We start from the raw sequence: 23,066 nt of genomic DNA, 5'->3' as shown, positions 1-23,066 counted from the left end.
GCCGCCGCCGCCACCACTCGCCCCGTCACCGTCGTCACCCACACGGGCCGCCGGCGGTACCCGTGGTCCGCCCACGACGAGGCCGCGCTCATCGCGCTCGTCGCGGAGCACTACGGCAAGTGGAGCACCATTGAACGGTGCCAGGACCGCTTCCAACACCCCCGCGACCAGCAGGCGTACCGCGACAAGGCGCGCAACATCAAGGTGGACCTGCTCATTCACGACCTCCGCCTGCCGCCCGGCTTCGACGTGGTCGCGCTCGGCATCAAGGAGCGGGAAAAGGTGCGCAAGCACGGCAAGAATCCGCGCCGAAGGGAGGAGGATGTCGACGCGGCGGGGAGACCGACCAATACGGCGATGAACCCGATGGACACTCCCTAAGGGCGGCGGTGGTGTCTGGGATCTTGATGGAACGTGTGTGAGAGAGGGGGGCGGCGTCAGGGATTCGCATTGAACATGATGAACTATTGTTGAAGCTGGCATGAAGCGAGGTAGAGTGTAGGGACAGCGGCAAGGGAGCAATGATGGGACATGGTATATTTGCCGGATGAATGTTGGGATCAAGGTGATTGCATTTACACTTATTAAGCTACCGTGCGATTCAACCTGCGCTTTCATTATTAAGCAGTCACTCCTTGTTTCTTACCACAAGCACACACGTTAGAATCTCCAACTATTTCAACGATCCCCTTATGGCAAATACAGAATAAGAAACAGGAGCCACCACGACGGTGAAGATACGAATGTCGAAATTCATGTCAACATGTTGGTTGTATATTGCACTACTTCAATCTGCCGCGTCCAATCGACGGCTCCCAACGCAAATTTTTAATCCCCTTCCAAGAACGGGGACAAGACAAAAACATATAAAAACAGGTGCATGTTGCAAAGGGCAACCTTGGTCGCAGAACATCTCAGCGCTAAAAAGTGGACAAAAAAAGACAAAAAAGGTCGGTTAAAAGTCAGTGTGAAAGGGGGCTTAATGAGAGACGTCAAGGGCCATGAGTGGACAAGTTCGTAGAATAAATCCTGATACAATGGGTATAGAGGATTTGCAAAAGAAAAAAAGAAAATAAGGCGTGTCGCATGACGGAGCACTTCAACAGTGCCGCAGCGGGTAAATGCAAAAGAGGATACTCGGATCCGTCGCAGTCAATCCATGACCGAGAGTTCCAAGGTTTTAAGAAGAGAAGAGCATGAAACAAAGGTAAAGTTGCAGGTGCGGAATCATCGCATTGCTTATTCTGTACTTTGACAGGAGCGCAACGTTGGTCATGGTATAAACTTGATGAGCAAAGGCAAATCAGCGTCGTAGATGAAGGTCCCCTAGCGACGACGGTACGAGTTTTCGCGGTGTTTGAGCTTGTTAGTTCGCCAGCCTTCATACCACTGATCCTTGCTGGCTTCGCGCAGATCGGTGCGCCACTCGCTGAAGACAGCCTCTTTGAGTCGCTGGAAGTCGCAGTGCTTCTCGTTGTAGGGGTCGGCGAAGCCCCAGGGGAATTCCCGGCCGACGACGCTGGGCTCATAGAGGTCGGGGCTGATGGTTGAGAGCGGCAAAAATGGTAGCTCCTCCTCCTTGTTTTCTTGCGAAGCCTTGTGTCGAATCATGCTCTGCGACGAGACTCGTTTGCCGGGGGAGCGCTTGATAGGGTTAAACTCAGGAGACGTGGGGGAATCATCGCCAATCTCCTGGGGCAGTGTATCAGAGTCGACTTCGGCCTCTTCATCCTCTTCATTGATGACGCTGTTGGAATCGTCCTCGAGACCGAGAGTTTCGAGTGGGTCGAGCCCGTTTTTGCGGATGCTATCCCAAACAGCGCGTTTAAGGACGTTCATGTGCTTGGTAGTGATGGTGTCGGCCTTGCCAACGACAGGGATCACGGTCGTCTTCCTATGAAGCGAACGCAGGACCTGGAGATCCATATCGTGGTCAAGGGCACCGGTAATTTTGGCATTGTCGGAGCGAAAGCCATTTTGGTGGCCGTCAGCGTGCGCTTGCGCCTTGCGAGCGCTGGCAATGTTGCGGTCAATGTGAGCGGGATCGAGCATGAGAAAGACGGCGTGAATGTGGGTGTCCTGCACACCAGGCGAGCGCACCACCTTCATTTCCTCGGCAAAGGTTTGATCAAACTTGCTTTCGATAAAGGCCGACATTTCTCGGAGCTGGAGATCGACGATGTTTTTCTCAAGGCCTTCCGAGTCCCAAATGGTCAGGCCAATACTCTCATTATCAATCTCCGTCTCGAGGTAGTGAGGAACAAAGTTGCCTTCGGCAGGAAGCGGTGCCTGGTACTCTGGCTGTTCCTGCTTCCTAGGACGGCGCCTGGGAGGCAAGGCGAGGGCAGTTTTGAGAAACTCGAGGAACGATGTTTTTCCCGAGTCTTTGGCGCCAATGACGAGTACACTAGGGGTCGAGTCAGCGGTGGTGTAACAGCGGAGGAATACGAGGCTGTTCCGAAAGAGGAGATTGTGGCCGTGGCACAAGGCAGGAACCACGGTCGCGTGTGAGTGAGCAAAGCAAACGACTTACTTGAAGGGAGTAGGATCCTTGCGACGACGCACCCTTCTAGGGCTGTTAATGGTGCTGATGGCACTGCTGGCGTAGCTATACCTGCCCCGGTGCGTCATGCTCTCGGTGGCGGCGTATGGATCGAAGGGTGGCGGCTGGACAGGATGGTGAAGCCCGGGGATGGGGGGCGGGGAGGCGCTGGTGGTGTAGGTGCGGGAGGTGCCAACGGAGCCGTCGTGGCGGCCCTGGTTAAAGTGATTGGGCCCGTTGTAGGGGACTTGGGGGCCGTTGGAGGCGAAATGCTCGGGATCGAGACGCAGCTGTGTGCTGAGGGCCTTGGAGAGCTGCTGGCCGGTGCTGTTGGCAAAGTCGGGAATGCGAGGCGGACGGCGCTGGCGCTGGCGCTCGAGCTCGGCTTCGCGCGCGGCCTGGGCCTTCTTGCCCATGTCGCCGCTCTTGGAGCGCCGAAGGAGGCTGCCGAAGCTGGGACGCCGGTTGGCGGGGGGGTCTGCGGAAGGCTCCATGGCGAGGGGAGCGAAGGGAAGGAGGGGTTGAGCGAAGGTGTGAAGCTATTGCCAAGGTGGGCGCCGTTTGTCGAGGCGAGGCGGTTAAGGAAACGGTGGGTAGCAGACACCTAGGGAGGTAGGAAGGCGTGTAGCGCGAGCAAGCTAGGTGTTGAATGAATGAATGAATGCAAGAGTATGGATACAGAAACCAAAACGGCCGGCGAGAGACGGGTCAAAACTGGTGGCGCATAGGAGGATGCAAGAGGAAAAACGAGTGTATGAGGCTCTCTACTCGATGGAGGTATATTTTCTTTTTGCCAATATCGGCCAAGTACTCGGTACCGTTAGCAAACGCAGCTTCAACGGGTGTCGTGGCGCAGGGGGGGAGTGCGAAGCCGTTCAGCCACAGGCGGGTGGCTAGTGCGTCGTCAAAGCGAAAGCTAGTTGTCGGGGGAGAATGGGGTGACAAACGGCGACAATGGGGGCAGCCAGCAGAAGAGGACAGCGATGGAGGAGGAGGAAAAGAAATAGGAAAGACGTCGAGAGAGAGGATCAAGCAACAAAAAGGAGGCGGCACGAGTTGGATGCACTATCAGTACGGCGTACCAGTAGCAACCTGGGGAGGACGGAGTACCTGGGTAGGTACAGGTAGTGGCTGTGCGACGGGATGGGAGGGGACCCTGGACGACTGTGGGCGGCTTTTGCAAGTTGGGCCTCTGAGACCTTGAGAATCTAGCTTCGGCAGCTGTACGACGGACGGACGGACGGACTACAAGTTAAGTTGCAACGGTACATGTGCTAACAGCCTACTAACGAGCAACAGACAGTCACTCCGTCTCGTCGTTCAAGCTCCAGTCTAACTAGTCGCAGCGCCGCAAGACACGGACGTGCGCAAAAGCATACTTTGTGCGGAACAAACACAGTTGTTGGAAAGCAAGCATGATTGCGTCAAAGAAAGGCTCGTGTCTCTCTGCCGACTCGTCGACGCTCCCTCGTCTCTTCTCTGCTCGCTGTCTCCTTTTCAGTCTCACAGCGCAAGCCGCCAACCAACTCGTACCACGCAGCGCAGCACTCGTTTCAACGCGCACTCTGGCCACCCAATCAAGCAACCATCCCATGCGCCCAGCGACGCGCGCCGAGAGATTTCCACGGGGCTTTGGTGGGCGGCGACCCCTCCAAGGCTCCTCCCACGTTGCCGTACCTGCAGCGACTCACAAGACTCAACGACTAGTTAGACAAATAATCTACAGGGAAAGGCAGCCACTATTCGTAGTTGCAATCCACTCGGCCGCCACTGAATTAGCCCACTCGCCCCTGGTCCCTGGACAGCAATTGCCAAAGGAAGACAGATAGGATAGATCGTCGTGGCAAGTCGGCGATTCAACAGAGACACATCTGCTGATGGTCCTGATGGGATTCCAATCTACATAACTATATGCGATGCTCATTATTATTCGACCAAATCGAACTGAGCGAAAATGCCACCTCGTCCCCAAGCCTTGCGCCCTATCCTACTAGGGGCGCATGTCTGCTGTCGACTCCATCACCACCGGCCCTCTTCATACTCTTCTCCCTTTCCTTTCAAGCCTTTTCCTTTTGAAGTGAGCACTTTGTCTTCTTCACCTGGTGCCCCTGGGTCCCTCCCCAGGTTTCGCTACGCAGCAAATCCACAGGCCAAGCTTGACGCTAATAATTGGTAATAACGAGTTCCCCTCCAGGGCCAGTGCGCCCAATATATCCGTAGCGATGAGGGACATTTTGGCCCTGGAACAAAGAAGAAAATTCAGAAAGGTCAGTCTGGTAGCACTGAAAAGCGGCCGCTGCCCATATCAGAAACCCAAAAGGACGCCCGTTTCGCATTACCATAATTTGTACAGTAAGTACATAACATATTTAACCTCGCGGCCCTGCTCCACACACTTGGCTGCGCATAACTACACAGTGGAGGGGAAGAGATGAATAAGGGGCCGCCTCTTGCGACGCCAGCAAATCAGACTGAGAAAAAAGGCAGCTCACTCATTTATGAGTTGGTAGGTTTGCCTCTTGGCTCCACCAGCGCTCATCTGGACTTGTTATTACTGCGAGTGACAATTTGACAAAGGGCAAAAGTCGCTTTCCAGAGCCGAGTTGCTCCAGAGCCAGCTAACTAGCGGAACCAATGAGGTAATATGATCTAGGCCGAGACACTGCATTGGTTTGATTCACCTATTTTTGGCGCCGCAACAATGTTCGGCAGAAGACTGACGGCGGAAGACTGTCCTACCGGTATCCGGCATTCTAGACTGGAAAGAATAAAGAATGGCACGCATCCCCTGCACGTCAGCAGAAATGTGGCTTTTGCCGTTTCATCTACATCCGACATGCCTCTTGCTCTTCTTCACGAATAAGAAAAAATCTCAGGCACCCAGCTGCCCCATGATTTAATTTGCCTGCCCACGGCATCAACCATTGGCACCGCCCCTGTCTAATGCAAACCCTGTCAATCCCAAAACAACGGGAGACAGGGGGGTCCCCTGGGAAAAACTGGCCGAGAGATTTGTACAAAGATCAAAAAATGACAAGTCGATGACATGATCCCCCCCGTTGTATAAACTCCCGAGTCACACGCTAGAACCCTCTGTTGGCCTGCGTGGTTTTTTTTTGGCAGCATCATCCATCTCTTGTGCTCGAGCGGGATGATCCGCATCGGCTCGACAAAGAAATCTCTACATGATACATGCTATCCGGCTTTCCCAAGGGGGCGCATAGGGCTTGCAGAGACTACTGCAGGAACCAATGGGGGCCCCGAGGAGGGACAAGACAGGGATGGCAGGCCCTGGCTTGACAGAGCATTCGATGCAGAGAGGCAGCGTCACGCGCCGAGCACGCAAGCAATAGGGGGAAGAGAGTTTTTTTTTCTTCTGCAGCCTGATATTACATACAGAAGACAAACCGCCCACCAGTAGTAGCATCGCATCCGTCCCGCATCACTTGTGCTCCAGCGCGTACCTGCATGGACGGGAGGCGGACCACCAACCGATTGATCACTCACCGGACCGGCCGGCGGCTTGCCTACCCGGTCCTGCTATGTGACTCTGCTGACTTGTTGCCGTTTTTGACAGCCCTTTGTTCGTTTGCGCACGTCACAGTACGGGAGCGGCATGCTGCCACTGCCTTCCCGGAACCAGCGAGTGCACGAGCTGCTGATGTGTAGAATGTACTTGAATTGTGGGAGAGTGTAACGATTCTAGCCCGTCTATCCGGAAGCAAACAAAGAAAGGAAGCCGAGATGTTCTAATCTAGTACATGTGCAAAATGCCCCAAAACTCCCATGTATAATATGAAAAAGCACGTGTATCCCCATCCTCATATCAAGGGAAATCCAGTCCACCTCAGCCGCTAAACAAGGCGTTTTGCAGCTCAATGCCCATGTCCTGCGCCAAGTCCTTCATGCGCTTTTCCATGACCTCAGCCGCTAAACAGGTCGTTTTGCAGCTCAATGCCCATGTCCTGCGCCATGTCCTTCATGCGCTTCTCCATGACATCCTCCATGCCGCCCCCCAGACCCAGCCACTGCCTCACCTTGAGCACGTAAAAGGCCACGTCCGACGCGGCCATGACGGCCGTGAACAGCGCGTGCCGCCATGCGTTGCGCGCCCTCGCGCGCCACCCCAGGTGCGGGTCGCGGAACAGGCTGCCGCTCGCCCACCAGCCCATGACCTTGATGCGGTTCACCGGCGAGCCCATGAACTGGTTGTTCGCCTGCACGATGCGCATGTTGCGGCCGATGAAGAGCAGCTCCTTGGGCAGCCGGTCCTCGTCCGCCAGCATGTCGCGCAGGCCCTGCTTCATGCGCTGCTCCATCTCGTAGTGCCGCTCCGCCGACGTCCGCGTGTCCCCGTCCTTGATGAGGAACGCGTCCCGCGTCGACTCGCCGCCGCCCTCGTACGGCCGCATCAGCGTCGCGCTGGCGAAGAAATCGGGGCCCTTGATGCCCCACTGCGACGTGACGCGGCTGATGGTGTCATTGTCAAATGTCATGAGCGCCTTCCAGAACTCGGCGTACTGCCGCCGAAAGGTCGGCGTCATGTAGACGTACAGCCCGTGGTCGATGAGCACCACCTCGGCGCGGCCGCTCGGCAGCCGCCGCACAAAGACGTTGCCCGGGTGCGGGTCGCAGTGCACCACGCCCCAGGTGAAGATTTGCGCCGCAAACAGGTCCGTCACCGTGCGCATGACTTCGGTGGTTGACACGCCCAGCCCGCCCTGGCCCCGGCGGCCCCGCCACTCCTGCCGCTCCGGCTTGAGGTGGTCCGCGTGCGCCTGCGTGCGCACATCGCGCCGGATGGCGTCCATGTCGACGGCGGGCAGCGGCACGCGCGCGCCGGGCGTGCCCTGGCCCCGGCCGCCCAGCCACCGCGCCGTCATCGTCTTCTTGTCCCACAGCTGCACGCCCTCGATCCACTCGGCCGTCATGACGCGGCGCGACGTCAGCTCCGGGTAGGTGATGGGTACGTAGACGCGGCCGCGCATGCTCTTTTCGTTGTTGATGAGGTCGCGCATCGTGTCCGAGTTTTTGGCCTCGTTAACAAAGTCGGTCTCGAGCTCGAGGCGTTCGGCCACGTACGGGATCAGGCTGTAGAAAGGAATGTCGAACCACTTGGAGTAGATCCAGGCCACGCTCCTGTAAATCGTTAGCACACACCATGGCACGCCCACGAGATCAAACGTACTTGAATGCCCAAAGATCCCATGAGATCTGCTTGGCAATATCCCGCTTCTGCACTTTAATCGCCACCTCGCGCCCGTCTGGCAGTCTCGCCCAGTGCACCTGAGCCACACTCGCGCTCGCTCTGGCCTTCTTCTCCATGACGCCGTAGCCGGGCTTGCCCGTGAAGCTGACGCCAAACACCTCTTCGACGCTCTTGCCGAAATCCGCGCGAATCACGGCCTCGACGTCGTGCCAGTCGTCCTGTGGCGCGTCGTCAAACATGCGCGCAAACATTTTCTGAAAGGCCGGCGGCAGCATGGCGCTCTGCATGGCAATCGCCTGGCCCATCTTGAGGTAGAGGCCGCCGTTCTCGCGCAGCAGAGTGGACATGCGCTCGGCGCTGCGGTGGTGCAAGTCCGCCACGGAGCCGCCGAACCAAGGCTCGGCGCGAAAGTTGATGTTGTAGTCGAGCGCCACGAGCAGCGTCGTGCCAAAGGTGCGCAGCGTGCGCGTGAGCCCCGCCGCGTACACCTGCGTGTCGACGACGTAGACGCCGCCCAGCACCGCGGCGGTCCAAAGTAGACGTCGCGTCCACTTGCGGCCGCGCGGGAACTGCTTGGCGGCCTGCGGACGGCCGAGTTCCTGTGGCGACGGCGGGCGCATCGGCCGAAAGGGGCCGCCGGTCTGGACGCCGCGCCGCGAGAGCCATTGTGAGGGGTGCGCGGCGTGGGGGATGCGCGAGGTCGGGAGGCGAGGCACGCGACAGCGCAGGCTGCAGCCGACTCGACCGAGTATGCGGCTTTGCAGCATCGTGTGGCTGTGTGTCGTGGTGTGTGTGGGTGTTGATGTTTGGTTACAGTGCAGCCATAAAGTGTGAAAAGTTCGTTGGGGAATGGCGGACTGAGGCTATTCTATTTCTAGTCGAGATTTGTGCTCGGAGGAAGCCTTATTCAGAGGCCAGCAAGCGGCTTTTTGCGGATATCGGGGCTACCTAAACACCGAGTCCGAGTTTGGTTGTTTTTGTGCAAAGAAGATCTAATTTTGAATGTAGGGTCAGTGAGGTGAAAAACAATGATGATATAAATTTTCCGGAGCTCGAGAGACTGTTTACGGCTGTATAAAAGGCATAGATTTTGACATTTTGCTGTCGGGTAGCTGAGGTTTCGTGGAGACGACTTTCTGTGGTGGGACGCGTCGATCGGCGGTAGTATTTCGTCATTACATGGCGGGCACATCGACCCTAATCAATAACAGCGTCACACTATTCCTATCACAGACTCAAATGTGTTTAATGGTAACATCTCTGAAGGGCATTATGTACATTCATGAGCTAACTATAGACATAGACAAAGGAAATACTTTTTTTTTTCGGCAGACAGGCAGGCAGGCAGCGAATCCGCCGCTTCCTCGATTGACACCATCTGGTGTATCAACAAACAGAAATTCCCCTAATGCGCGCGACTACCGAGCAACGCCAGCTGCGACAGCCAAGTTGGATGCTCAAAGACATCCTCGGTCGTCATCAAATATCCCTCGCGGGCAACATGTGCCGCGATGACACTAGCACCGATCAAATCACCTCCCAGATCGAAAAACGTCTTGGGAGACTCCAGGTCCAATTTGACACCATCCCCGAGCACACTTCTCCAAGCCGCGCGCAGAGCCTCCATTTTAGCCGCCGGGCACCGATCAGCAAGCACCGTCTTGGTCTCGATGCCATTGACGTGGACTGGCTTGGCCCGCACGGGCAGCGAGCATTTCAAAGGAGGCAGCGCCGGCAGTGACTGCAGAGGCGAGTCCAGGCTGTTGTAAAACTGCAGAATAGTATCCTGCAGGTCCGCTGCCAATTGATGGGCCACATCTGCGGGAACCACGTTCGCCGCGAAGCTGACCTCGACATCAATCTTGCCATTGCTCGACACGGCAATGATGTGGACCTCGACATTGTCGATGTCAACGGGCGTCGCGCCGGAGCCCAGAGACTCGAAAATGTGCATGCGACTCGCCTGGGCCTCGTCGTCGCTGTAGCTGTTATGGCGAATCACGGTGCCAAAGTAGCTGTTTTGCGACCAGTCTGTGCAGCTGCGGACAATCTCGCGGGAGCCAAGCTGACTGTGGGCAATGCTGGCGACCCTCTGCGCGTGGGCGGCGGCAAGGAGATCCTCTACCCGCCCGCTGTCCTTGAGCGAGATACGCAGCGGCACAACGTTGACGCAAGGCCCGCAGACGCCCTCGCTGACCCCTTGGTCTCGGCCGTGGGTCAGAATTCCGAGCACGACATCGTCAATCTGCATTCTCTTGGCGAGCACGTACGCCCACGCCGCGCCCAGCACGGTGGGAAAGGTGTAGTCCATGGATCGAAGCTGGCTTTGCGGAATGGATTTGGTAATGGACATGTCAACACCGTGCTTGACGACATGGGAGGCGCTCTCGTTTAGTTTCGTGACGGAGGAGCCCTGTAGCAGCTCACGCCAATACGTCACAGTCTGCGGCTTGTTGAGTCTAGAAATGGACTCCATATGGGCAGAGAAGCTCGATACCGGCTCTGAACTGGCCTTGACACCGTCCTTGCAGGCGTCCTCGAACGCAGACCAGATTTGACCCAAGCTGATGGCATCAAACTGCGCGTGGGATAGACGCAGGACGACGCGGTACGTCTGCTGGTTCTCAGAATAGATGATGTAGAACTTGGTCAGCGGCACGCCTAATGCCAGTGCATTGGACGACTCGCGTTGCAACAGGGCTGCCATGCACTTTTCAATATCTTCCCCCTGCTCTGCCAGAATCGTGGGCACCTCCAACCTCAAGGAGCGAAGCACGACTTGCAAATAGGAGTCGCCCTCGACGATGAAGACGGTGCGAAGAATATCAAACCGTGACACGAGCACCGAGCAGGCCTTGATCATGCTCAACAAGTCCATCTCGGCGGAGCAATCAAGCGCGTGGTAAAACAGCATGCTCCGGGAGGCAGAGTACGTCATGGAGAGACTGCGCGCCTGCTCGTCCGTGACGGGCAGCACGTCTTGCGCCTCTTCGTCCCGCGAGCCCCATTTCTGCAGAACCGCTTCGAGACGCGCACTGGAGAGCTTGGAGGGCAGAAGCTGCAGCGGTGCCTTGCGCACGCCGTTGGAGGGCTCATAATCCTCGATGCACTGCAGCCTCTGCGCAGCATCCGACAACTTCGGGTGGAGGAGCACGTCGGCCACGGTCAAAACGTACCCGTGCTGGCGCGCCGCCCCGACAAGCCGCATTGCGCTGATGGAGTCGCCACCCACGCGCATGAAGCTGTCGTCGGCGCCGATGCTCTCCGCGTCGATCCCCAGCACCGCCGCCCAGAGCCCCTGCATCAGGCGCTCGGAATCCGTGCTTGGCGCGCGCTTCTCGACCTGGTACATGTTGGCGGCTGTGAGCTCCTGCAGGCTGAGCGCCTCCACGGTGGCGCACAGGCTCTTGCGATCCAGCTTGCCGGTGGCCGTCTGCGGGAGGCCGGCAACGGGGAGGAAAGCCGTAATGGTGACGTTGGTCGGGAGATACTGGGTCAGGACCTCTTCTAGGCCGGCCTGCAGCTTTTGGGTAAGCTCGTGGACCGGGGATGCTGTAGTGTCTAAAAAGGCCACCAGAACCGACTTATGTGCCCGTAAGGGCTTGACGAGCTCGACGACGACGCCAGTCTTGCCGCCGGTGCTGGCGAGGTATTCTTGAATAACGTGTTCCACGCCACCGAGCTCGAGGCGCTGGCCGTTGACCTTGACTTGCGTGTCCTTCCTGCCGACGTAGATGATGCTACCATCGTGATGGTAGCGGACCAAATCGCCGGTTTTGTATAAGCGACCACGGCGACCAGCATGGTTGGGTCCTCCACGGGCCAGCCAACCAGGATCTTCTACAAAGGCCGCTGCCGTTTTCTCAGGTTCATTCAGATACCCAGGGCCAACCAGCGGGCCCTCCAGCAGCAACTCGCCAACACAACCAATGGGCATTAGCGAGGTGGCTGTTTCATCCACGATCCAAGTGCAGAGGCCGACACCTTTACCAATGCTGTCCTTGACCATGGCCTTGGAATCGATGCTCAGAATCGTGGCTGTTGCAGTACACTCGCTGGGACCGTACATGTTGCGCACATTCTTGACGAGGCGCGCCCACCTCTGCGCGTCCACAGGACGGAGCTGCTCGCCGCCGAGCGTCATGGTATGCAGCCGACGCAAGGCGCTCTCCGGCAGCAGGCCGGCGGCTGTGGGCGTCATGTCAATGTGCGAAATCTGGAAGCGCTCCATGGATCCGGCGAGGTCGTTGCGGCGCTCGTCGCTCGACGGCACGCATAGGCAGGCGCCGCCGACCAGGGACAGCAGCAGATTGAGCCAGGCGGCGTCAAAGGCGTACGAGGAGAAATCGTAGACTCGAGCGGACTTGTCGTAGCCAAAGTAGGCGTGCTGGTGCAGGATCGTGCTGCTGAAATTGACGTGCGTGACAATGACACCCTTGGGGGTGCCGGTTGTGCCAGACGTGAACAGCACAAATAGAGGGTCGGCGGGTGCCACGGTGGGCAGCCTGGCATTGTCCGGGATGGCAATTTGGCTGAGCTGCGCTTCGCCCACAGTAATGATGATTGTGCTGGGAGACTTGACGAGCCTCTCTGCGAGCTGTTGGCAACCGGACGACGCGAGGACCATCTGTGGCTGTACTTGCCGTACAATCGTAGCCAACCGTTCTTCTGACTGGGCCGGATCCAAGGCCGCCGATGCGCCACCGGCCTTCATCACCGCCAACTTGGCCACGGACGTCCACATGGACTTTTCAAAGCAAATGGGCACGATGGACCCTGCGCGGAGTCCCATGTCCACCAGACGGTGCGCAAGGCGCGTGGACCACGTGTCGAGATCGTGATAGGTCAAGTGGCCGTCCCATGCGTGTATGGCAGTGGTGTGCGGTTGTCTATCGACCGTCTCCTTGATCAAATCGTGCACGCAGCGGTCGAGGGCCTCTGGAACGGTGGCATTCCACTTCCAAATGTCGTCCAAATCGAGCGTGTTAATGGACATGACGTCGGCGAGCGTACTATGCAGGCTATCGGCGTCGCAGAGCTGTCGAAGGACATTTTCCAGCTGGGCGGTCATTCGCGCCATGGTTTCCACCGGAATGACGTTTTCATCGTAGGTAATCTGCAGCTGCAGACCATCTTGTTCTAAGTCGCAGACAACATTGACCGCATACGTGTCAAAGGACCCGACGAAGCCGCCCTGCTCATCCTCGCTGTCCGGGAGGAACAAGTCGCTGCCGATTTGCGTTTCTTCAATTGGCTGCACGACGAGTAAAGTCTGGAACTGACACGCGGCCCTGGCCTCGGCGCTGACACGGCTGATGCGCGACAGGCCCGTCTGCTCAAACTCAATCATCCGGACCGCCTGTTCCTGCATGCCGACCAAGAACTGCGCGACTGTCGTGGCGGCGCGGTTGGCGATCCGGACGCGGAGCGGGACGGTGGCAATGGCAGGGCCGACCATGGACTCGACGCCGGGAATGGCGGCGCTGCGGCCGGCCACGGTGGCACCAAAAACGACGTCGTCGACGCTGGTGTATTGCGCGGCGACGAGGGCCCAGGCGGCGCGGAGGGCAATGGAGGGCGTCACGTCGACGCGCGGCCAGCGCAGGCCGGTAATGTGTCGGGTGGTGGACTGGCTGGCGCTGGGCTGGTAACGCAAGTTGGGCAGCGCGGGGAAGCAGGGCACCTCCAGGCCTTGCATTTCACGCCCCCAAAAGGTGGTGGCCTGCGCGGCGTCGTTGTTGATCATGTGAGCGACGAAGCCCTGGAATGGCACCGGTGAAGGGATGGTCTCGCCGTTGTACAGCTTCTCGAGGATGTTGAGCATCGACAGCAGCGACCAGCCATCGTACAGGGTATGGTGGATGGTCCACACGAGGTGATGGTGGCCAGCCTCGCGCACGACTCGGAATCGTGTCAGTGGCGTGCCCAGGCCCATGGGCTGTCGTCGATCGATACTGGCAGAAGCTTCCAGGCTGCCCGCATCCTCGCCCTCCGTAGGCCACGCCGGTTGTTCTTGGACCACGACCTGCACGATGCCTTGTCCAGGTAAGTCAACAATACGCGTTCGCAGAATAGGCGTGGCGGCCACCAAACCGTCCCACGCTGCCCTGAACCGGGTGAGGTCAATGCTCTGGTGCAGCGTAAAGATTTCCTGACCGATGTAGTCGCCCGCGCGCTTCGCCGTGAGCGCCAGCAGACCTTGTTGCAGGGGTGTGCACGGGAAGACGTCCTGTACATTTTCGGCGGCGACGACGGCGGAGCAGAGCGCAGCCGCCTGGGCGCGCGCCTCGTCGGGGGTGATGTCGGGTGGCAGGAGCGAGAATGGCGCGACGTCTTGCACCTGGACGTGGCCGCGCGCGCCAATGCCGGCGGCTAGATCGCTCAGCCGCGGGCTCTTGAAGACGTCAGCCACGGTGAGAACTAGGTCCTGATGGCGCGCGGCCTCGACGAGCTTCATGACGCTGATGGAGTCACCACCAATACGCAGGAAGCTGTCCTCTCTGCCGATACTCTCCGAGCTAATATTGAGCACCGCGGCCCACAGACTCTGCATTTGCCGCTCCGCGTCAGTCTGCGGCGCGTGCTTCTCCCGCGAACCCGCGCTGGCCGTTAGCTGCTCCAGCGTGAGGGCCTCGCCCTCGGTGCGCAGGCTACGGCGGTCGAGCTTGCCGCTCGCGGTGAGCGGGAACCCTTGGACGGGGAGGAACGCAGACGGTGTCATGTAGGCGGGCAGCTTCTCGGCGAGGCGGTCCGTGAGTTCAGCAACGATGGGCTGGAGGGCCGCGGAGGAGAGGTTCAAAAAGGCGACCAGGATGGGCTTGACGCCCTGGGAGGGGGTGACAAGTTCAACGACGACGCTGGCAGTCGTGTTGCTTGGGAGGCACGTTTGAACGACATGCTCGACCTCACCGAGCTCGAGGCGCTGGCCATTGACCTTGACCTGGTTGTCCTTGCGGCCGATAAAGACTAGGCTGCCGTCTTGCTGGTATCGCACTAAGTCGCCCGTCTTGTAGAGGCGGCCGCGGCGACCGGCCTGATCCGGGCCCGGTCCGCCCCTCAGCAGCCACGCCGGGTCCTCGATGAAGACTTGGGCCGTTTTCTCAGGCTCATCCAGGTAGCCGCGCGTCACAAGCGGGCCCTCGAGGAGCAGCTCGCCGACGCCGCCGACGGGGGTCAAGATGTTGTGGTCGGCCACCTCGGCCACCCATGTGTTCAGCCCAACACCCCTGCCAATGACCTTTTCCGGGCCGCCGCGGTGTAGTGTTGCAAACGTCGTGCACTCGCTTGGGCCGTACATGTTGTAAACGGCCGTCGTGGGGGGAATGCTAGCAATATCGCTCTGTCGAAAGGACTCGCCGATGAGATGGAGGGTGTCGAGGCTGGCGAGGCTGGTGGTGTCGAGGGCGCGAATGGTCGAGGGCGTGAGCAGCGAGACGTTGGCGGAGAGCGCGCCGATGCCTTGCAGCGGGTTGGTGCGTCGCGTCTGGTCGCTGGGGATGCAGAGCGTGCCGCCGGCGGCGAGGCCTTGCAGGAGATTGCACCAGACGAGATCAAAGGTGTACGAGGCAAAGTCGTAGACGCGCGACGATTGGCTGAAACCGAGCGCTTGCTGCTGGTGCCGGATGGCGCTGCTGATGTTGGCATGCGTGACGACGACGCCTTTGGGGTTGCCGGTGCTGCCGGACGTAAACACGACGTACAGCGCATCGTCCGGCTTCACAGCCGGCAACGTGGCCGCCGGGTCGGGCAGCGGGAGCTGCGCCAGCACCGCCTCGCTTACGATGACGGCGCTGGCGACGGAAGAAGCCACTAGCCTGCCCACAATGTCTTGCTGGTTCGCGGAGGACAGCACCAGCGTCGCTTTGACCTGCTGCACAATCGTCTTCAGTCGCTCCTCTGGCTGTGCCGGGTCCATGGCCACGGCGGCCGCGCCGGCCTTGATGACGGCTAGCATCGCGACGGGCGTCCACACGGACTTTTCAAAGCACAGCGGGACGAAGTCGGTGACGTTGAGCGTCACCAGGTGATGCGCCAGACGGGTCGACCATGTATCAAGTTGGGAGTAGGTCAGCTGCCCGTCCCAGGCGCACACGGCCACGTCGTGGGGGTGCTGGGCGACAGAGGCGGCGATGAGATCCTGGACGCAGTGGTTTGCCGTCTCAGGCACACTCGCGTTCCAGGTCCAGACGTCCGCCAAGTCGGCCGTGTGGAGGGTGATAAAATCCGCCAGCTTGGCGTCGAGGTCCGCGTTGCAAAACTGGCGCAGCATAAACTCCATCTGCGCGATCATCTTGTCCATCTGCGCCGGCGCCACGATATTCGTATCATAGTTGACCTGCAGTCGCACGCCGCCCTGCTTGAGCTGGCAAATCATGTTGACAGCGTACGTGTCAAACGCGCCAGCCAAACCCTGCTCCGTGCTGGCCTCCTCCTCCTCTTCCGTATCCGCCGCGAACAAGCCGGCCGCCGTCTGCGTCTCCTCGTCGGGCTGTACCACAAGCAGAGTCTGGAACTGGCACGCGGCCTTGGCCTCGGGGCTGATTTGGCTGATTTGCAGCAACCCGGCCTGCTCGTACTCAATCATGGCGGCCATTTGCGCCTGCATGCTGGTCAGTAGGTGCGCGGCGCTCCGCGTGTAGTCGAGCTGTACGCGTAGTGGTACGGTGGCAATGGTCGGGCCCACGATGCGCTCCACGCCGGGCACGGGAACGTGGCGCCCGGCGACGGTAGTGCCGAGGATGATGTCGCGCAGGCCGGTGTACTGGGCCGTGATGACGGCGAGGGCGGCGCGGAGCACCACGGTCGGGGTGACGTCTGTCTTTGGCCACGACAGGCCACTGATGGCACGGACGAGGGACCGGCTTGCGTCGGGCTGGTAGGTCGGCGACGGGAGCACGGGAAAGCTCTGAGCCTCGAGGTCCTGCAGCTGCTGGCGCCAGAACTGGGCCACCTGCTCGCGGCTAACGCTTTTGACGTGCTGCACAAAGGCCTGGTAGGGGGGCGCAGGCGGGAGCGTGATGCCGTTGTACGTACTTTCCAGCGTGCTCAGCATAATGGACATGGACCAGCCGTCGTAGAGGGCGTGGTGGAGGGTCCAGATGAGAAAGTGGCGGTCGTCGCTTTGCCGGACGAGGCGGAAGCGCATCAGAGGCACACCGAGGCCCATAGAGTGCTTGCTGTCCATGCGCATGTGGTAGTCGAGGTCCTGCGACGAGGTGGTGACGGCTGTCGCGGGCCACGGATAGGCTTCATCGACGACGACCTGCACGAGTCCCTGGCCGGGCAGATCAACGATGCGCGTCCGGAGAATCGGCGTGCTGGCCACCCAGGTCTGCCATGCCGCCTGGAAGCGAGGGATGTCAATCTCGCGACGCACTTGAAAGACTTCTTGCGCGACATAGTCGCCAGCGCGTCGTGCCGTCAACGCGAGCAAGCCCTCTTGTAATGGCGTGCAGGGGAACACGTCCTGGATCTGCTCCGGGCTGACTGCGCACAGCTTGGCGGCGTCCAGTCGAGTCTGCTGCGCGGCGGCACCAGATCGGACCAGGGCAAAAGGCGCAATCGCCTGTTGGCTAGGTTCAATCAGCGTACCAACGACGGTTGCCAGATCGCTCAACCGAGGCCGCTTCAGAATCTCGGCCACGGTCAGGTAGACACCCTTTTGGCGTGCGAGTCCGACCACGCGCATGGCGCTGACCGAGTCACCACCGATGCGCAAGAAGCTATCGTCGGCACCAATCGTGTCTGGACTAATGCCCAGGGTCGAAGCCCACAGCTCCTGCAACGTCTTCTCGGCGTCCGTTGTTGGCAGCCTCTTTTCTTGTACTGTGTAGTATGGATTGAGCGCCGTCAGCTGCTCCAACGTGTACGCTTCCGCTTCCGCGCGCAGAACGCGTCGATCAATCTTGCCCGCCGTCGTCAGCGGGAACCCGTTGCGTGGGATAAAGGCGCTTATTATGATGTTGGTCGGCAGCGACTGCAGCAACCTCTCCTCCATCTCCGCCTGCCGCGCGTGCATGGCCGCGAAGAACGCATCCTTGTCCCCGACGCCGATATCTAAGACTGCGACTAGCACCGCCTTTTTGCCCTGCGACGGGGTGACGACCTCGACTACGGCGCGGCTGCCGCCGCCGACACCTGCCAGGCAATTTTGGAGGACGTGCTCGATGCCCTGCAGCTCGAGTCGCTGGCCGTTGAACTTGACCTGCGTGTCCTTGCGGCCCAGGAAGATGAGGCTGCCGTCGGCGTGGTAGCGGACCAGGTCTCCCGTCTTGTACAGCCGGCCGCGGCGGCCGCCGCGCACCAGCCAGGGCGGGTCCTCGATAAAGGCCGCGGCCGTCTTCTCCGGCTGGCCGAGGTAGCCAGGGCCGACCAGAGGGCCTTCGAGAAGAAGCTCGCCGGCGCATCCGACTGGAACGAGCACCGACGAGTCCTGCGGGTCGACAATCCACGTGCACACACCGACGCCGTGTCCGATGCTATCGGGCACCATGTCCGGCGTCACGCGCAAAATCGTCGCCGTGGCTGTGCATTCACTCGGGCCGTACATGTTGTTGACATGCTTGACGGTCTGGGACCATCGCCGGGCATCCGCCGGCAGCAGCCGCTCACCGCCGAGCGTCAGCGTGTGCAGCCGTGCCGTTGCCGCAGAGGTGAGCAGGCTGGCCGCGGTCGGCGTCATGTCAACGTGCGTGACGTTGAACCGCGCCATGGACGCCTCCAGGTCATCCCGCCGCTCGTCCTGCGACGGGACGCACAGACACGCACCGCCGGCCAGCGCGAAGAGCAGGTTGAGCCAAGCCGCGTCAAAGGCGTATGAAGAAAAGTCGTACACGCGCGCCTGCGGGCTGTTGTATCCGAAAAAGTCCGCTTGGTGGCGGATAGCTGTGCTGAAGTTGGCGTGCGTCACGACGACGCCCTTAGGAAGGCCCGTCGTGCCCGAGGTGAAGAGGATGAAGAGCGGGCTGCTGGGGTTGACGGCGGCGAGGGCGAGGCTTTCGGACGGGAGTGTTTGGGCGGCCAGCCATATCTGGTCTATAGCAACGACTTGTATAGCACTGGAAGCGGCCAGTGTATTGGCAAGATCCTGGTACTTGGTCGAGGATAGCAGCAGCTTGGGCTGGACTTGCTGGACAATGGCTTGCAATCGCTGCTCGGGCTGCTCAGGGTCCATGGCAACAGAGGCAGCGCCCGCCTTCATGACGGCGAGCATAGTAACCGGCGTCCACATCGATTTCTCAAAACAGAGGGGGACGATGGAACCTATCCCAACGCCTTGGCTGGTAAGGTAAGCCGCCAAGGTACTCGACCAGACATCCAGCTGCTTATAGGTCAGCTTTCCGTCCCACGCATGGATGGCCTCGGCATCCGGCTGCTTCCGCGTCGTCTCCCCGATCAGCTCATGCACACACCGATTCACCGCTTCCGGGACCTGCGCATTCCACGTCCAAATATCCGCCAGGTCCGTCTCGCTCATCGTCATGGCATCGGCGAGCGAGCTGTCCAGGTTGGCCGGGACACATAGCTGCCGCAGCACGTGCTCTATCTGCGTGACCATGCGTGCCGTCCGGTCGCGCGAGAAGACGGCCGGGTCGTAGTTGACTTGAAGCCAGACGCCGTTGGGCGCAAGGTGGCAGATGAGGTTGAGGGCGTAGGTGTCAAAGGCGCCGAGGAACCCCGAGTCGGGACTGTTTTCCTCCTCGTCGGTGCCGGGCGCGAACACAGTGGAGGGAGTCGCCGAGTCGGCCTGGCTAGGCTGCACGACGAGCAATGTCTGAAACTGACAGGCTATTCGGGCGTCGGCGCTGACGCGGCTTATCTTGAGCAGGCCGGCCTGTTCATAGTCAATCATGTCGACCGCCTGCTTTTGCACACTATTTAAAAACTGGCTAACACTCGTGGCATAGTCTAGCCGAATTCGCAGAGGCACCGTCGCAATCGTGGGCGCAATCATGGCTTCCACACCGTTTACCGGTGCATGCCGTCCCGCCACCGTGGCGCCGTACAAGACGTCATTGCAGCTCGTGTACTGTGAAATAACGAGCGCCCACGCGGCCCGGAGCGCCATTGTTGGCGTCACGCCGGCCTGCGGCCACTGCACGTCTGTCATCTGGTGGTTCAACACATCCGTCGGGCGCGGCTCATAGTCGGGCGCGGGGAGCGCAGGGAACGGCCGGGCTTCGAGGCCCCGTAGCTGACCGTCCCAAAAGGACTTCATCTTGTCCGTATCACTCTTAACAATGTGCTTGACGAAGTCTTGAAACGGCGGCGGCGGGACCTCGCTACTGCCGCCGTGGTAGATGGTCTCGAGCAGGCGCAGCATGAGCGGAATCGACCAACCGTCAAAGAGGGCGTGGTGGATTGTCCACACGAGGTGATTGCCGCCGGCCTGCTCAACCAGCCGGGCATGCAGAAGCGGCGTGCCGAGCTCCATGTGTACCTTTTCGTGCTGTGCCACATAGTCGGCGAGGCTCTGCGCGTCGTCGCCGCGGGCGAGCACGTCGCCCTCGTTGAGAACCACCTGCACGATGCCCTGCCCGGGAATGTCAATTATGCGGGTGCGCAGGATCGGCGTCTGCGCCACAAACGTGTTCCATGCGGTCCGGAAGCGGCCGGCGTCAATCTCGGGCAGCAGCGCAAACACCTCGGTGGCGATGTACTCGCCCGCGCGCTTGGCTGTCAGCGCCAGCAGGCCCTCCTGCAGCGGCGTGCAGGGAAACACGTCCTGGATCGTCTCGGGCGCGACGCCGCAAATCTTGGACGTGTAGAAGCGGATGTCCTCGGCGCTGAGACTTGGCTGTAGTAGGGAGAATGGCTGCACCGTCTCGTCCTGGTCGCTATTTTCACCGACGCCCGCCGCGAGGTCTCCCAGGCGTGGCTTCTTGAGAATCTCTGCTACAGTCAAATGCAGGCCCTTTTCGCGCGCCAGGCTGACAAATTTCATGACGGTGATGGAGTCGCCGCCAACCCGCAAGAAGCTGTCGTCGACGCCGATGCTCGACGGGCTGATGTCTAAAATTGACGCCCACAGGTGCTGGATAGTCATCTCCGTCTCCGTCGTACACGCGCGCTTCTCCTTGCGGCAGGGGTTCAGGGCGGTGAGCTGCTCCAGGTTGAACGACTCGGCTTTAGCGCGCAGGCTGCGCCGATCGAGCTTGCCGGACACGGTCAGAGGGAAGCCGTGGATGGGGATAAAGGCGAAGATGGTCATGTAGGCGGGCAGAGCGCGGATGAGATTCTGCTCGAGGACGGCGCCCTTGGCTTTCAAGTCGGCAAAGTAGGCGTCTCCGTCCGGCATGGCGTCGAGATCCAAAAAAGCCACGAGGACGGGTCGCTTGGAGCCGGTGGGGATAATGTGCTCGACAATGGCTCTGGACTCGCCCGCCGTCTTGACGAGGCACTCCTTGACAATGTGCTCAATCTCGCCTAGCTCCGTCCGCTGACCGTTGACTTTGATCTGCGTATCCTGCCGCCCAACAAAGATGATCTCGCCCTCCTGGCTGTACCGCACTAGGTCACCCGTCTTGTAGACGCGGCCGGTGCGGCCCTCATGGCCCGGCGCGCCGCGGACCAGCCACGGTGGGTCGTTGATGAAGACGGCGGCCGTCTTCTCCGGGTCGCCAATGTACCCCGCGCCGACCAGCGGGCCCTCAATCACCAGCTCGCCGACCGTGCCGATCGGCACCAGCGCGGTGTGGTCCGCCGGCGACACGACCCACGTGTTGACGCCGTACCCGGTGCCGATGCTGCCCGAAAAGGGCACGCTGCGGTCAATGGTGGAGATGGTCGACGTGGGCGTGCACTCGGACGGCCCGTACGTATTCATGAGCTCCACGCCTTGCGGGAAGCGGTCCAGCGCGTCGGCGTGGGCCTTTTCGCCGCCCAGCACAATCGTCCGCAGCGTCTCGGCCGTCTTGGGGGACAGGACGTAGGCCATGGTCGGCGTCATCTCGGCGTACGTGACGCGCAGGCGGACAATGGACTCTGAAAAGTTGTCGCGGCGGTCCTCCTCAGACGGGATGCAGAGGACGGCGCCCGCGGTCAGCGCGTGCAGCACGTTCATCCATGCGACGTCGAACGCGTACGAGGCAAAGTCGTAGACGCGCGAGTCGGGCCGGAAGCCGTGCGCCGTCTGCTGGTACCGGACCGCGCTGCAGAGGTTTGAGTGGCGGATGGACACGCCCTTGGGCCGTCCCGTGCTGCCGGACGTGAAGACGATGTAGAGGAGGCTGCTGGGGTCGACGGCGGGCAGCACGTCGCTGGTTGCGGCGGTGGGCAGCGCGGCCACCCGGTCCCCATCGACGACGACGACGGACGCGCCCGCCGGCATGGAGCTCAGCAGCTTGTGGGCGACGAGCTGCTGCGCGGCCGAGGAGAGGATCAGCACGGGCGCGACCTGCTCGACGATGACGCGCAGCCGGTCCTCGGGCTGCACGAGGTCGACGGCGACCGAGGCGCCGCCGGCCTTCATGACGGCCAGCATCGCGACGGGCGTCCACATGCTCTTCTCAAAGCACAAGAGCACGATTGTGCCGGCGGCTACCCCGAGGCCGACGAGGTGGTGGGCCAGCCGCGTCGAGTAGGCGTCGAGCTCTGCATAGGTCATGCTGCCGTCCCAGGAGCAAATGGCCTCGGCGGCGGGCTGCCGGGCCGTGACCTCTGCGATCATGTCGTGCACGCAGCGGTTCACGGGTGAGGGCACGGTTGCGTTCCAGCGCCAGATGCGTTCCAGATCCGAGGCGGATATGTCGTGGGGGGCCTCTGAGGGATTCATTTTGATGGTTCACTGTGAGTATGTCGTAGTGAGTGGTTTTGGTCTTTTGCTGTAAGTATGTTCACGGTGAGTATTGGTGATTTCGACAGTCACTGTGAGTATGTTGCAACGATTTTAGTATAAGTGATGTAAGATTCTCGTCGACTCCAGTTCTATCCCAATAGCTACCGGGCTGTAGCCGGCGGCTTTGCTTATAAGATGCAGTCATTCTACACACAGGCCGACTGTACTGTCCACGGCATCTACCCGGACAAGTCTTTTGCTGCTGTACCACCGTGTCTTCGGCAACTGGGCTGGGGGTTTGGAGCAGTCAGCGAGCGCGCGCCCCTCTGCGGTTCACTCATGCTTAGTTGGCCTGCCGCAAAGTCCACAGCGGGCGCAACACACAAAAAGCATCCTGTACAAATCAGATCATGTCTTGATGTCTTGCCGAATGTCTGCCACTGAGGATACGGCCGGCGCTAGTCGACGCCGTCCCGTCGTCGCAGCGTCTGGCCCACGTACCCCAGCCAGGGCTGACGGGTCCCACGGATCTACGTAGC

The 23,066-nt window shown here is 60.2% G+C and overlaps 4 protein-coding genes across 4 annotated transcripts in view; 1 reads left to right on the top strand and 3 right to left on the bottom strand.

Annotated features, from left to right (window-relative positions):
• Positions 1–381, top strand: part of CCM_03258 (uncharacterized protein) — a gene marked incomplete at both ends in the record, with an annotated part of 4,131 nt that extends 3,750 nt beyond the window's left edge. Inside the window, one exon of the mRNA XM_006668409.1 lies at positions 82–381. Within this exon, the coding sequence (XP_006668472.1) occupies positions 82–381 (300 nt within the window). The remainder of the gene's footprint in view (positions 1–81) is intronic.
• A 945-nt stretch (positions 382–1,326) lies between these two features.
• Positions 1,327–3,036, bottom strand: CCM_03257 (Ras like GTPase; the record flags this gene model as incomplete). Its single annotated transcript, XM_006668408.1, has 2 exons — positions 1,327–2,452; positions 2,534–3,036. The coding sequence occupies 2 exons, from the start codon at positions 3,034–3,036 to the stop codon at positions 1,327–1,329; spliced, it is 1,629 nt and encodes a 542-aa protein (XP_006668471.1).
• A 3,429-nt stretch (positions 3,037–6,465) lies between these two features.
• CCM_03256 (ABC1 domain protein) lies at positions 6,466–8,518 on the bottom strand (the record flags this gene model as incomplete). The annotated part of the gene is made up of 2 exons (XM_006668407.1): positions 6,466–7,681; positions 7,731–8,518. The coding sequence occupies 2 exons, from the start codon at positions 8,516–8,518 to the stop codon at positions 6,466–6,468; spliced, it is 2,004 nt and encodes a 667-aa protein (XP_006668470.1).
• Positions 8,519–9,156: 638 nt separating this feature from the next.
• CCM_03255 (non-ribosomal peptide synthase, putative) lies at positions 9,157–22,524 on the bottom strand (the record flags this gene model as incomplete). The annotated part of the gene is made up of 1 exon (XM_006668406.1): positions 9,157–22,524. One exon carries the CDS (start codon positions 22,522–22,524, stop codon positions 9,157–9,159), a length of 13,368 nt encoding a protein of 4,455 aa, XP_006668469.1.
• Between the last annotated feature and the right edge of the window lie 542 nt (positions 22,525–23,066).

Source organism: Cordyceps militaris (assembly GCF_000225605.1).
Source record: "Cordyceps militaris CM01 unplaced genomic scaffold CCM_S00002, whole genome shotgun sequence".
NCBI classification, from domain to species: Eukaryota; Fungi; Ascomycota; class Sordariomycetes; order Hypocreales; family Cordycipitaceae; genus Cordyceps; species Cordyceps militaris.
This window is presented reverse-complemented; position numbering and strand designations above follow the sequence as displayed.